This window comes from Ciconia boyciana, chromosome 10 (genome assembly GCF_034638445.1).
Source record: "Ciconia boyciana chromosome 10, ASM3463844v1, whole genome shotgun sequence".
Classification (NCBI taxonomy): Eukaryota; Metazoa; Chordata; class Aves; order Ciconiiformes; family Ciconiidae; genus Ciconia; species Ciconia boyciana.
In genome coordinates, this window is record NC_132943.1 from 24123585 (window position 1) to 24138132 (window position 14548).

Below are 14548 nucleotides of genomic sequence, written 5' to 3' on the forward strand. Positions count from 1 at the left end.
GACGAGACGGCGCCATGAGGCTGCTGCGCGCCCTGCTGCGCGGCTCCTCTGCGGGCAGCATCCCGCAGCAGGTGGACTTCTACTCGCGCTTCTCCCCCTCACCGCTCTCCATGAAGCAGTTCCTGGACTTCGGTGAGTCCCCGCCGGGCTGCCCTCCGGCCCGCCGCCCCCGCCTCTCCGCCGCGTTGCCCGCAGGTGCCGGTGGGGAGCGGAGTGGGGCGGGGCGGCTCCAGCGCGGCCACGAGCTCCCCCCTCCCCCGTGTTAGCGCTGCCGCGTTCCCCTGCTGTTGCTTATGACTTCTTAATACTGTCCTTTTTGGCAGAAGAAGAGTCTGCTTCCTTCCGGGAGACGGGAGCCCAGTTGGCTCCTTCCCCGGAGACTGGAACTGTGGCAAGGTTGAAATTCAGCTGAACGCTCCAGTTTTTGGCATTACAAAAGTAGTTTGGCTTTTTTCTGCAAAAGCTGCAGTGTTGGGGAGAGGGTGGGGACAGTTTTGATAAGTGGTACTGTTAGAACAGTGACTCAGAAAGGTGAGACTTGTTAAGCCCTTTGCAAGCTAGCAGCATGCAATCTTTTAAGGTATACCAAACACAAGAAACGTTTAACCTCAGCTGGCGCCGAGGAGCTGAAACAATCCTCGCTTCTCCTCGGTCACATGTCTGTGCCCTACGAAACCACCTTACCCAAATGTTGTTGTTTTAGAAGATGTGTGAGAGAAGGAGCAGGATGCAAACACCACGGACACATCCTGGAGGACTGGGAATCTAGCCTTGAAAATGAGTAAATTGGTAACAGGATACTCAGTCTTACACTCCGCACTACAACCATTGGTAGTGCTCCCAGGTTTGACTGCTTGGAAATAAAAAGGATCACAGGAATTGTTCTGTTCTGCTTCAAAGCAAGGGCTACACAGAGAATGGTCTTGTAAGTCACAATGAGAAACCTTTTCAAAGCCTGGGGATGGAGCCATATTATAATACATTCTGTTTCTGTACCCAAGGCACTCTCATGTGCATAAATGTTGTATATAAACATTTAACTAGCTGATAGTTGTATTGCTTTTTACGATTTTGTAAGTAAAACATAACAGAACTAATCCTAGAACCCCAGACTTTGTATAAGTAGGAAGACTTACAAAGAAGTTTTTCTCTTAAGTACCCACTGTCACTTTATCCATCTATTCAACGTTCCATACATTGCAATAAAATGTATCCAATATTTAAAACTCCAGATTTGTACAGGAACCCCACCATATATTCTGTTGCCACCATACTTTTAAGCAAAGAATCTTGCAATTCAGAGTTTGCTTTGACCTGTATTATTTTACTACTAAAATACCAATTAAAATAATGCTTACCCTAAAATAAGTGTTTATTTTCAAGGCACAGTATTTCCTCATCTCAAAAGTTAGGCTACTTTTTTGCTGTTAGTACCTGAACATAAGGTAAAGATAATCTTGAAAACTTTTAAAATTTTTTTTCCTCTCTTTTGCTTAAGGATTTAAAAACAGTAAAAACTAATAACAAAGGCAAAAAAAAGAGTAAGAGTGCAACACTGAGATGGTATTTGTCTTTAAGACATTCTGTAGCTATTACAATCTGATGGTGTTTTCATTGGGAACTTTTTGGCTCCTTTTGCTAGAATGAGAGTGGTCAAAGAGGAAATCATAAAATCTGGTAATGTTAACTTAAAAAAAGTCTGCTTCTAGTTCCTCCAGGTTTCGATCTAGCAAATGAAATAGTCCATAAACAAATTTAGGTCTGGATCATATACATCAGCCATATCTTGGGTTATAAGTGCATAGTATTTTCTGCAGGAGTCTTATCCATTCTTTGCCTAGATAGACCATAGCTGCACAGGGAAACAAAGTCATTTGCCCATTCACTGAAGTCTTGCTTACCCTAAGCTGTCTTCCATATTTGACCCAGGATTGCAAAGATACGGTCTCCAGATACAAAACTAATTTGTGGAATGCCATTTGCTGAGTATATGAGGCATTTGAAGATTATCTTTACATTCTAATACCTTCAATCTGACTTGTTAATGGAATTTTACCTGAGAAAAGGGAAAGGCCAGTAACAGTCATGCCTGAAATGCAATCTGACTAGGGAGAAGAATGAAAGGTTTCTGGGCAGAGGTCATATGTAGACAACGCATAATACTGGTAAGTGTCACTGGGGAGGAATTTCTTGTAAGCCATTCACTTTTTTATTAAGTTAACTGACATTCTCTCATCCGTGTAGTTCATGACGTATCTGAGTCTGGATGCATTAAACTGAACTACTCCATTTCAATTTGGTGAAGATTTTTCCTGTTTAAGACACTCCCACCTTCCTCTTTTTCCATGTCCGTTCCTTTAATCTTCTTCCCCAAGTCCCCCTTGCTAAATGGAAGGAGTGAACTGAGCAGAAACACCAGAGTTAATTTTTAGGAGTTACCTGTTGTGAAACACCAAGCCTGAGGTATGTACGTCACTGCAGCAGATGAACAGGTTCGTAAGTTCACATGCTGTTTACTTGACACTCTTGAAGTCTAGAAAGAAGTCTGGCTGAGAATAAAGTACAGCATTTCTTACCCTGTCTCCCATTCCACACCCTCCTTTCTTACCTAGTAAAACAAGCATTGTGGGAGTAAGTTTAGGTCTTGATCTTAATAACCACATTTAATTGCCACCCACACAGATGAGACCTGTCTTTATAAAAGGACAGGTCAGTTATCAACAGGTGCAGTAATTTAGCTTCCAGCTTTTAAAAATGTAAAAAATCTAAAAAGTAAATGTATGGGAGAACTACTATTGTAATGACTAAGCACAGCTGCCCTACTTTCATTTCTCTCTCAGTATTCATGTGAATTCATTCATCTGTCTTCTGTTCCTGTAAGACAGTGAATTTAAACTACAACAGATCTAGCTGAAAATGAGATAAATATTACAGAATTTATTTTCTGAAAGTGTTCCAGTATGAGTTATAGTAATTCAGTAAGATCAGTGATCAAGCAGGGTGTATGGGACCATGATACTTTCTCAAGCATCCTTCCCATAAATAGTTTCCTCTGCTAGTTTCATTTGCCTCTCTAATGCGATCAGAATGACATACTGTTTGATCACTGCTAGTTACAGTCAAGGTTTGCTGCAAATAAAATGAGCAATTTACATGGATAGATGCGATATTTAAAGTTGAATAGTATGGGTCTGCAACTATGGCACTAGTTAACTCTTTATATATTGAAGATTCTCATTACCACAACAGGGCTGGTAGGTTTCAATATGAGGTTACATTTTGAAATATAAATGGGCTGCTGCCATGAAAGAAACATTGGCTTACCAGACTGGCGAGTCAACTTTAAAACCAAACCACAGACCTCTTATGCAAGAAATTAAGAGTTTCTGTATTTCTCTGCCATAAGTACTGACTTGATTCTGATGTTGTCAAACATTTATTTTGGTCTTAGGATCTGAAAATGCTTGTGAAAAGACTTCATTTATGTTTCTGCGACAAGAGTTGCCTGTGAGATTGGCAAACATAATGAAGGAAATAAGCCTGCTTCCAGACAACCTCCTGAGAACACCTTCAGTTCAGCTGGTGCAGAGCTGGTAAGAATAGCACCATTTCATACCTTTAAGGATGACCTTCTGCATATACACAAGTTGGAGGAACTCATTCTCTTCTATAGAAAGAACATTTCATGTGCTTGTTACATGAACATCACTTATTTAGACTGAGTAAATACCCCAATGTGACATAAATCAGAAACTAAATTAACAGACCTGGAAAAACACCTTTAGGAGCAATTAAAGAACCCACAAGGGAATTAAAAATCATTAAGTATTGCAGAGAGTCATGTATGAGAATTCAGGAAAAACAAAATCCACCAGAACAATGTTTAATAGGGGACTTACCTAAAATGAATGAGCTAGTTGAAGAAACCAACAGAAGCAGGCTAATGCACAAAATGCTTGCAAAAGATAGTAGAAACCATTGAAAAGACCGGTTATTGCAGATTGAGAGTAAAGGTGTAGGAAATACAAAAGAAAGAGCAATAGGAAGCTCCCAAAGCCAAAATATGTAAAACAACAGAAAAAATATGAGGCTATTAAAAAAAAAAAAAGACATCCTTTGAAAAGTAAAATTTGCTTTCAAGTAAGGAACGTACACATAAGCATAAACTTTTGTAAGATGAAAGAAAAACAAAGAGATTGCTTGGCAACTGCTGAAGGCACATGGCTATCTGGAAAGCCTTTTAAAGTTAAAAGAACAGAAAATCTGCCAGTGAATAAGTGGGATTGATTAGATGACTGAATATGAAAAGAGTGATCAATGAAGATGAAGGCTCTTAATGAAACATGAATGCTTAAATTCTCATGATACTAAATGACATTGATCAAATGGGAAATTAATTCCACTTGGACAAATGCAAAGTAGAGCACAGAGAGGAACCTCCTCTCCCTGTACACTTGCTTGCTTACAATGGAAAAAGAAATTTTGATGCTACTGGGGATATTTTTCTGAATATGTCAGTTGATGGGCAAGAAGGCAAATAGTGTTAGGAACTAAGTAATAAATGGGGAGGAATATAATTGTACCACTGTGTTAGCCCATTATTCCTCTGAATTGCGTGCAGCTTTAGTCACTCCATCCTGAACAGAAAAGACCGAGAGGGATAATCAGAGGGCTGGAACAATTTCTACGTGAGGAGAAACCAAATAGAATTCTTCAGCTTGGAAAATACACATCTAAGGAAAGAGATGGCAGAAATACTTAAATCTTGAACAAGCTGGGAAGATTTTCTAATAACAGGAACTCGCTGGCGCTGCAAATAAGTGATCACCTACTGGGTTTAAAACACAAGGAAGATCTTTTATGCATTCTAATTAAATTGTGGAATTCATTGCTCTGGAAATTTTGGAAGAAAACATAATGAATAGATTGAAGGATCTAACAAAATTCACAGGGGATAGGTCAATGGGATATATCAAAGACAATCATTTGGAAACAAGCAACCTTGGAAGACCATAAATTGCTAACCAAAGGGATCTGGGGAGGCATATTAGAATTGGTTTTTGTCATATTTCTTTCATTTAAAGGTATGTCCAGAGTCTTCAGGAGATCCTTGACTTTAAGGACAAAAGCTCAGAAGATTCAGGGGCTATTCATAGGTAAGGATTTGCTGTCACATATGTTAATATTATGTAGAAGGACTGGCAAGAAAGCAATAGCTTACGAAAAATTTCAGCCATCTCCAATCTTTTGATGTTACTCTAAGAACTGCAGTAACGTCACCCCCTGTCCCTAAAAGGAGGCTACATTAAAACATGAAACAAAACACTTTTATGCCATATCATTCTGGTCAGGCCTTTTTTTTTTTTGTTAGACTGAAGAAGCTATGAATATGTTAAACTTGACCAAATGTTTACCAGTTCCTTACTTGTAATGTTGGAACTGATGTATGGAACTTTTCACCTGTAGAGTAGGTTTGGTCATCGTTGGCTGACCATAACTGCATTTGACAGGCATGGGAAGATCTGCATGAAAATGGTTGGCACAGTTTTCTCTTTTTCTTGGCAGTAATCAAGGTAATAAATAAATAATAATGTTATAAATAATCAGTAATGATTGATTACTGATTGTTTCAATGCTAGTCACTTGAAATACGCTGTAAAGACTGACCTGTCTTCTTATTGCTGTAGGCAGACCTGTGATATTTCTGTACATAACGGTCTTCATTTTTGTAGGCAGGTACTTTGTTTGCCAGAGTATGAAATTCACTTGAAAGTGAAATACTAACAATGTATTAATTTTAGTTTTACAGATACTGTGATAAAAATCCGGAATCGACACAATGATGTAATTCCCACGATGGCTCAAGGAGTAATAGAGTACAAGGAAAGCTTTGGCATCGATCCAGTGACCTCACAGAATGTGCAGTATTTTTTAGACCGTTTCTACATGAGTCGCATTTCAATTAGAATGCTCCTTAATCAACACTGTAAGTGCCATTGTTGAAAGGAGGGGAAATGATACCTGTACTGTGTCAGTATATTTTCCTTTCATTTTTAAGTGCTTAATATGTACTTAAATGCTTCTTAGGAGTACACTATTGGCCTTGCTATTTATAAACTCATACTTAATACAATTCTTAAAATATTTACTAATAGTAGGCTTTCAAGTATGGTGAAGATTGGAATTATAGATTGCCTATAAATTTCTATTTAGCAAAACTGAAGACAAACTAAAGGTATAAAATTATATTGGGTATTAAATAACATTTTCTTTTTTGGCAGCTTTACTGTTTGGTGGGAAAATTAATCCAGCTCATCCAAAACACATTGGAAGCATTGATCCTAGCTGCAATGTTGTTGAAGTTATTAGAGGTAAATTCAGCAGATAAGAACAAGAATCCTGAAAACTTACATGAACGTCTATACTGAGAGCCAGTACACATCTTGATATTCATAAACTGTTTAGTTCTGTCTTACCTGGAGGAGAAGTTTCATTTAAAGTGTAATACAGTTTTGTCACTTTTCCCTATAAACCCAGTTTTTGTGAGAAAATAAAAATCTCCCTGACAGTGCACAGTGTTCAATTTTTGTTTTCCTTTTTGGCAAACTGTAAAGAAGGAAAAAAAAAGTGGAGGGGGAAATGTAACTTTCTGTGTTTTTATTATAGATGGCTATGAAAGTGCCAAGAGACTTTGTGATTTATATTACATGAGCTCTCCAGAACTCATCCTTGAAGAGTTGAATGGTAAGTGAATATGGGACGAGGCACTCTCCTGAACATAGTGATGGCTTTTTCTAAAGTAGCTGGTAGTGAAATGTTGTCCTTGCACTTCTCATATAGTTAATGTGTTCTCTATATCTACTGTCATATGTAGTTTGGGGGTTTTGTTTTTGTTTTTTAATCTGGCAGACGGCTTTTCCTGTTCCTCCCTTTGATTAGAAAACTGGAATTGGTAGAAAAGTTTTTGACACTACAGCTGTTGATCTAACAGATTTTAGCAGCCTCCTTCCCTCCCTAAGGTTTCTTGTCTGTCTTCACCCTAACTCACCCTCTCTGCATTTCTTGTGACACTTTTAACATTTCTGCTAAACATTCCATTCTAATTTCTTTTGCTTATTCAGCTAGCATGTTCTTCTAGTTGTAATTAGATACAGTACACTCAAGTCATGTTAAAAATTATCTGAACCCATTGGCTGTGACTTGAAAAAACAGTTTACACCTGTGCTGCTATGAACTCAGAGGTCAGCTATTGTCCTCATAGTCCTGCTGAATGCTAAAGAGCCTTTCTGACACTATTCACTAGAGTACTTTTCATGATACTAAATGCCAAGTTCGGACAGACCTACAAAAACAAGCAATCAATCAAAATTGCTTCTACAAGTAATTGCGAAATCCAAAGTGCAACCACAGTAACTTGGCCTATGAAGCTACAGACAAATAAAGTGTGGCCTTGACTACACGTTCCAGATCTTTTCTTCCTACTGTACAAAACCTGTCATTATCTAGGTTAAAGGGTTTAGCTCGCTCTATCTTTGGAGCATGATACTAAAAACATTTGTAGGAAACTGTCAGTCACACTAGCTAATTCTCTGTACTGAAGGCTCATTTAATGGTGCACGTGCTCCAGAACAAATAGTTCAGTTTTTATAAAAGGAGTGACCTTTTGCTCAATGAATTGTGAAGGTGAGTTAAACCTGGCCAAGGCCAAATGCACATTCCTTGCCCACAGCTGAGAGTGGAGACCAAACCTTAGACATGGGATCTGGGGGTGGAGGCATGGAGGGAAGCTGTTAATTTGAGGACAGAAACCTGACATATTTCCAAGTGTGGTTGTCCCCCCGTCCTCTCCCCCCCCCTTATATTTTTGCTGGGTACACAGTTTGTTCTAGATCTTTTGACATAGCTAGTCTTCAACATTTATGTTTATAAAGCACTGGTCACTAACACAGTCTGGTGAGAAATTATTAATTTGTTGAACTGAAAGAACCTTAAGACCCAGCAGAATTTTCTGAGCAATGTTTCCTTAATTTTTGATATAACGAACATGTTCCAATGATATATTTTCTAGAATTGATTCTTTAAAAAAAGTTTGAAAACTGTACCAGTTTTATAGACAGATTGTCTATATAATTTTTGTTAAGGTTTCTTATTAGAAATCAGCTAATTTCTAAGTGAATCCAAGAAGGGGCTGTGCTGTAGTTACTATTTGGTGCATTATAGGACCATAAGATAATTCAGGTTGGGAGCGACCTCAGGAGGTTTCTAGTCTGACCTCCTGCTCAAAGGAGGGACAGCTACGAGGTCAGACCAGGTTGCTCAGGGCTTTATCCAGTTTGGTCTTATAAATCCCTCAAGGATGATGACCACATAACATCTCTGGGCAACCTGTTTCAATGCTTAACTGTCATGGAGAAAAAGTTTTTCTCTATATCCAGTTGGAACCTCTGTTATTTCATCTTACACTCACTGTTTCGTGTTCTCCCATCACCTGAAGAGCCTGACTCTATCTTCATGATAACTTTCTCACTGATATTAGAAAGCACCTATTATATGCCCTGTCAGTGATGCCATAGTGGGTTTTAAGATTAATTTCTAAAGCAGCAAGCACATTTGAAAATCTTGAGTATGACTTTTGATTAACATACAACTCTTCAAAAGATTTCTGTTCAAATTCTCCTTCTCTTGTAAATTCTCTCAACAATACAAATATCCATTTTGAATTACTACGGGAATGAATAAAAGATAGCTAGTTTGCTATTTAATTATTTAGACTTTCTTTTCTCCAGCTAAATCACCAGGACAGCCCATGCAAGTGGTGTATGTGCCATCGCATCTCTATCACATGGTTTTTGAACTTTTCAAGGTCTGTGCACTTACCATTACACAATTCTTTTATACATCTTTGTTTAGTGAGATTGTATTTGTTTGACTTTGAACCAATTCTAGATAGCAGTGTGTTTTTGCAAGTGCAAACCTCTCACTATTTGACTGCAGGAAGATACCTAAATTGTACTATTTAGACAAACAGTAACTGCATAGAAAATGAACAGCTTTGGAAGATGCATCTCCTTTGCCTAGCCACCTAATACATCTGACACCTTCTGAGTAGCCAGCTTTGTCAAAAAATCTTAAAATGTACAAAAACATTAATTAATAAAGCAAGTAAGAATAAGGTACACCATTTTTGGGACATCTTCAAATCTGGTATAGTGTGTAACAGGTCCTATAGCACTTTCCTCAAGCAGTTCAGTCCTAGACTTTTCTTGATCTTTGTGTCATATTGCATGTACAATGCATTATAAAGAATTCTACAAATGAAACTGTACATTAAAATATTCGCATGTTTGTTCTAGAAAAATTAAATATTTGAAGTCTGTGTATTCTGATAAACTATACAAATACCAATACTGAATAAACCAGAAATATTAAAAAAACCTATTCTACAACCATATACATTTGTCCTGATTCTGAAATAAGTGATAAAAATAACTTTCCTAAATCCATGTTTTAAGATAATATACAAAGTGGTAAGAACAGGATTTAAGTTGTATTTGAAAATTGCAGAATGCAATGAGAGCCACCATGGAACATAATGCTGATCAATGCATTTATCCTCCAATTCATGTACACGTCACGTTGGGAAATGAGGATTTAACTGTGAAGGTACCTACTTTTTTGATTATTTTGAAGGTTATTTTGATTAGTTTGTTTTCCCTGTCATAGGCACTGTATTACTAACTTTAGCTGGTGGTCTGGTTCCAAGAATAGATTGTATGTGATGATGTAATATGTAAGTAACAAGACCATTATGCAACTTCACTGCATCAGCAGGAAATTCATGAAGAGGTTGCACAGTCACATTGCAGGCTCTGCAATATAATTCTGTGCTTTTGTCATGCTCACATCTTGCTTAGCTTATAAGCAACCATGACTAAAAATGAAGTAGCATCTTTATACAACTGTAATGTCAGCATTTTGTATGTGACAATGACAGAGCTATACAGGTGTGAAACAACTGAAGAAAGGGAAATAAACATTACATATTCCATGCAAGTCAAACCTCCCTGAGGCACAGTTTGCAGAATAATTTCTTCTTTTTCTGTACAACATCCATGTTGGATTTGAAAGACCAACTGCAAGCACTGGCTTTTTCATAGGTCGAACTAAACGGTAGTAAAACAACTCTTCTGACTTACTCCTTCAGTAATAGGTTTTACTAGATTGTATTTAACTGGCAGTATTCCTGAGGAATAAAGATTAAAAATACACAGAACCTGGTATTTGCTAAAAGGTATAGCTACTGACTTCAGACAAAATTGAGTTACGAACAAGATAAAAGCAATGCACAATTTAAGCAGAATTTTCTTGCTTCCAAGAGATTATGAATGCTTCTTATGGTAGTATTTTATTTAAATGGTTTGGATAAGGGATGAAAGGGAAGGAGTCATCTCTCTCTGGTCATTGCTGTAGCTGAGAGATGAGAATTTAAGAAAACCCATAATTTAATAGGGACAGCTTTATATTATGTTTTACCTGAACTTTCTTTGGATCATTGTTTGAGAGAAGCTGTCTTTTGTATAAGTGTATTCAGGGACATAATGCTACATGTTCCTCCTTGTTCCAGATGAGTGATCGTGGTGGAGGTGTTCCTATGAGGAAAATTGACAGACTATTCAACTACATGTATTCAACAGCACCACGTCCACGTGTTGAGACATCACGAGCTACACCTTTGGTATGCAAATCTTTTATACCTTGTCATCTTGGGTATGTTTAATTGTCACAAAAGAAACCATTTAGCCAAAGCTATGAAGTAGTGATTTTATAGACACAATGAGTATCACCATTTGAATGTTATAGCTTAATTCAAGTATTTTTCTGAAAATAACCGGAAAATTGCATGAAATCCTAAAATACTAAAAATTATCTAAACTTGTTCAAGATTCTGTTTTTCTCTACCAAATATAAAGATCAACTACCTCAAGCAGAACACTTAGCTATGCTCCATGTCCTGCAGTAAGGATAGGACTCCGAATTCTTGTTGTGGCCACTGAATGAAAGGAAATATAATTATAGCAATGATTTCAGATCAGGTCCGTAGTTTCATTTGCACTGTATAGTCAGTTGTACCATCCCTCAGCAAGGATGAAGGAACACAGATGTGACAGGGCATATGAAGAATCTACTTTAGTCTCATGTGAACTTAATAGATGCAAAAGAAATAAAGCACTAGCTCTCAGTAAGAAGCTCTGAACAGCTTTCCTCAGTTTATTCTCTCACATTGCATCATTCAAAATGTTTTGTAAATTTATATAGTGTTCTGCATCTAGATGACTGCACAACTCATTAAACACTAGATCTTTACAGAGAAGTGTTGTGTATGTTCATTGAGAGATTACCTCCAAAATTTAGTAGATAAAAAAAAAATTATACTTAACCCTTCAGGGCTATGTCCTGCTACTGCAGACAAAATTCTTGATAGAATTTTAGTATAAGCTACAAATTCATGGACATTGCTTCTTGGACCTTTTTTATATATACTGATGATGAAATTTACCTGACTTAAGTACTCGGTGTTCTTAAGATTAGCAGCTCCATGAGGCATAAGAAAGGCTCAGTACAGTTTTCTCTAATGGTATCATCTCTCCTTGAAAAAGCTACCATAATACAAGAAGTGTTATCTAGCAGCCTTGTCTGACAAAGGAATAAAACAGTTTTCTTATAATCACAATCATCCATGCATTCTCCCGTTTCTGGGGTGTATAATAGTTCTGGGGGGCATAATAGTTAACATTTGAACTCCTTCTCTTACTGTCAAACACCATGCTTAGTTTGTCTATTTACCTATTAAGTTAAAACAGAAAACACCACTGATTGATGCAATTAATGAAAATACACTTTTTATCCTGGATCAGGCTGGGTTTGGTTATGGCTTACCCATATCACGTCTGTATGCACAGTACTTCCAAGGAGACCTGAAACTGTATTCCTTAGAAGGCTATGGCACAGATGCAGTTATTTACATAAAGGTATGATGTAACACTTTACCATTTTAAATTTATCGGCAACTCTCATCTAACTGCTAATGGAACTCCTTGTTCTGTTACTGTAACTGTGATTTAAAAGAATTGTCAGCTACAGTCTTTTCTACTTAACAGGCCTTATCAACAGAATCAATTGAAAGACTCCCTGTATATAACAAAGCAGCCTGGAAACATTATAAAGCAAACCATGAAGCAGATGATTGGTGCGTGCCAAGCAGTGAGCCAAAGGACATGACCACTTTTCGCAGTATATAGCTTTTTCCTCAACAGTTCATAAGAAGTAGGTATGTCTGTAAAGGGAATTTAAAAGACCTGATTTACACCAAGATGCTGAGCCACATTTGATGTGTGAAGGTAATTTTAAGTGGAGTAACAGAAGGTTTAATGTAACTACTCTTTTCTGGAATTAAAAAAATAAAAAAACAAAACCCAAGAAAAACCCCAAACCTGTACATACTTTTAAATTTTAAGTGAGAAGGTCACACTTAATTTGTTCCACTTTCTATTTATGACTACTTTCAGTAGCTAAGTCAAGGGAGCAGTAATTTCGGGTTTTATAGGGACCAATACAATCTGTATCACATCTGGTGGGAACTGTATTAATTCATATAAATTACAAAATTGTTTTAATAGAAGAACTGTTGAAAAAGCTCACTAGAGCATTTTTTCATTATACAATATTACAGATTAATGAAAAACTCGTGTAAGAAATATTGAGGAGTTCATTGCTATACTGTCCCACCTGTATGTAATTTTCTATTCTTTTATCTTAAGCATGCTGAAGCCTAATTTTGCAAAGTTAGATATGTTGTCTACACACCTTGCCTACATGAAGGTTTTTTGTAGCTGTAGAAATCACACATAGGGATAAAAAAAAAATCAGTTCTAGCTGCTACCACCGGTATAATGTATCTCAGGTATGTGGTATCAGTCATATTTCTTTGGTTGTAATGTGAATATTTAATACATGTGAAAAACTTATCTTGCCGTGATCATTGTGAATTAGCAAATAGTGTTGGCTTGTGTACAGTAAAGAAAGATACCCTGTCTTGCATTTGTTTATATTTCTGTAGGTAATAGCAAAACACAGTATCAATGTTCTAGCCCTAGTAAGATCTCAGACTCGGGTATGTCAGGTTACAGCTGTAAATAGAAACTATTTTAATAAACAGATTTTTAAAATTTGCCCTTAATAGGGCATCTCTGTTACTTTGACAATAGAAACTACCTTCTCAGGAGTATTTAAGAAAAAGTGGAAATTAACAGTTTTTGAAAATACCTTTGTATTTTGTGATGTGCTTCTGGCCTCGTTTATGTAGTAACTCAAAGTCACACTATAACATAAATAAGGTAAGCAGAATGTGTTTATCAGTCAAAGGCAAAATGTCAAAACATACTGGGGAAGATAGAGAGGAATGAGTATTACATTTCAGGTACAAAGTCCTTCTTTTAATAAAGGATTCAGCTTCTTTTGATGCCTATTGTGCCAGCTTTGTTCAAGTCATACATGTCTATGTTGCACCTTGATCCCTGTCATTCCTGAACCTTTTAGGAGTGATGCAGTTAAAGACACTGAGAACTAATTCTTTTCTCAGTTAATTCATTACATGTAATTCTGTGATTTTTGTTCTGCAGCAGACATGTTCTGCATGCATAATCCCTCTCAGAAAGAATAAGCCTAAATTTTGCTAGTTTACTAGCTCTGCACAGAGCAGAAGGTGAGATACCACAAGTGAAGGGAATAGCTGGTATGTTAGAAATTGAAATCACGCTATTCTAGTTGTAGCTGAGCCAGATAAAAGATTATCAGCTGCTACCTCCCTAGCCTAGTTCTGCAAAGCAATAAAATGATTTATACCCTGGTCAGGCTAATATAGGTCACTTTAACAGGAGTGATTTACAAAATGGGCTATATACATAGTTAAACTGACACTCTGAGGGAGTATTATGCTAGCTTAATTGCCACCAGAACAGTACAGTTTGTGGGCACTTTGAGAGGTCCCTGTTTTTCTTCTTTACAAGCGTGTGAGGTGTGACTGGCATACTTTTCAATCTGCTTGGCTACAAGTAAGGAGAGTCTATAGCTGTTCTCTTCTTCAAACCTGCAAGAGGATATATGTGAGAAGTTCCACATATTGTAAAATGGGGCCTGTACAAATGTTGGAGGGAATGCTTGCAGCTATTGCCTTTGCTAAACTAAAGCTGAAAGTTACAGCAAGGCATTTTAAAAACTCAACTCTGAAGCTGAACATTCTAGCTTTTACACTGTTTTAAATGTTTAACTAACTTAATTGAACTGATTTTAGTAATCTGAGAACTACAAGAGATGTTTCCGAAGAAAAGCTAACAGTTTGTTTTCTAGAAAGTCTATTAAAGTATTTCATATGGTATTATTGAAATAAAACCTCTTTCATGCTCTCAGCTAGCTACTGATTGAGTTCTGATTATTAGAACAACTTGCCCTGTAATTATATTTGTATCTATCTCCTCACCCATCACCCTGA

The 14548-nt window shown here is 37.1% G+C and overlaps 1 protein-coding gene and 1 long non-coding RNA gene across 4 annotated transcripts in view; one reads left to right on the forward strand and one right to left on the reverse strand.

The window, feature by feature from the left end:
* The window catches only part of LOC140657372 (uncharacterized), a 35784-nt gene extending 24955 nt beyond the window's left edge, over nt 1-10829 (reverse strand). The window contains exon 1 of the long non-coding RNA XR_012044301.1: nt 10534-10829. This is a non-coding gene — a long non-coding RNA (uncharacterized lncRNA). The remainder of the gene's footprint in view (nt 1-10533) is intronic.
* PDK1 (pyruvate dehydrogenase kinase 1) lies at nt 1-13514 on the forward strand. 3 transcript variants are annotated; one of them, XM_072874299.1, is made up of 12 exons: nt 3-132; nt 2110-2165; nt 3452-3593; nt 5085-5156; nt 5802-5986; nt 6282-6371; nt 6667-6744; nt 8787-8863; nt 9565-9663; nt 10625-10735; nt 11916-12029; nt 12159-13514. In XM_072874299.1, exons 3-12 carry the CDS (start codon nt 3484-3486, stop codon nt 12297-12299), a joined length of 1077 nt encoding a protein of 358 aa, XP_072730400.1. In that variant the 5' UTR covers nt 3-132; nt 2110-2165; nt 3452-3483; the 3' UTR covers nt 12300-13514. The 3 variants fall into 3 exon arrangements, with proteins under 3 accessions (XP_072730398.1, XP_072730399.1, XP_072730400.1); XM_072874297.1 differs by lacking the exon at nt 2110-2165 and having other exon boundaries at nt 1-132; XM_072874298.1 differs by lacking the exon at nt 2110-2165 and having other exon boundaries at nt 1-132; nt 11961-12029.
* The last annotated feature ends 1034 nt before the right edge of the window (nt 13515-14548 follow it).

Coding starts and splice junctions, on each gene's coding strand:
- PDK1 (XM_072874297.1), top strand. CDS start 15: ATGAGGCTGCTGCGCGCCCTGCTGCGCGGCTCCTCTGCGGGCAGCATC. Junction 8,864..9,564: donor TGGTTTTTGAACTTTTCAAG/GTCTGTGCACTT, acceptor TGAAAATTGCAG/AATGCAATGAGAGCCACCAT. Junction 10,736..11,915: donor CATCACGAGCTACACCTTTG/GTATGCAAATCT, acceptor ATCCTGGATCAG/GCTGGGTTTGGTTATGGCTT.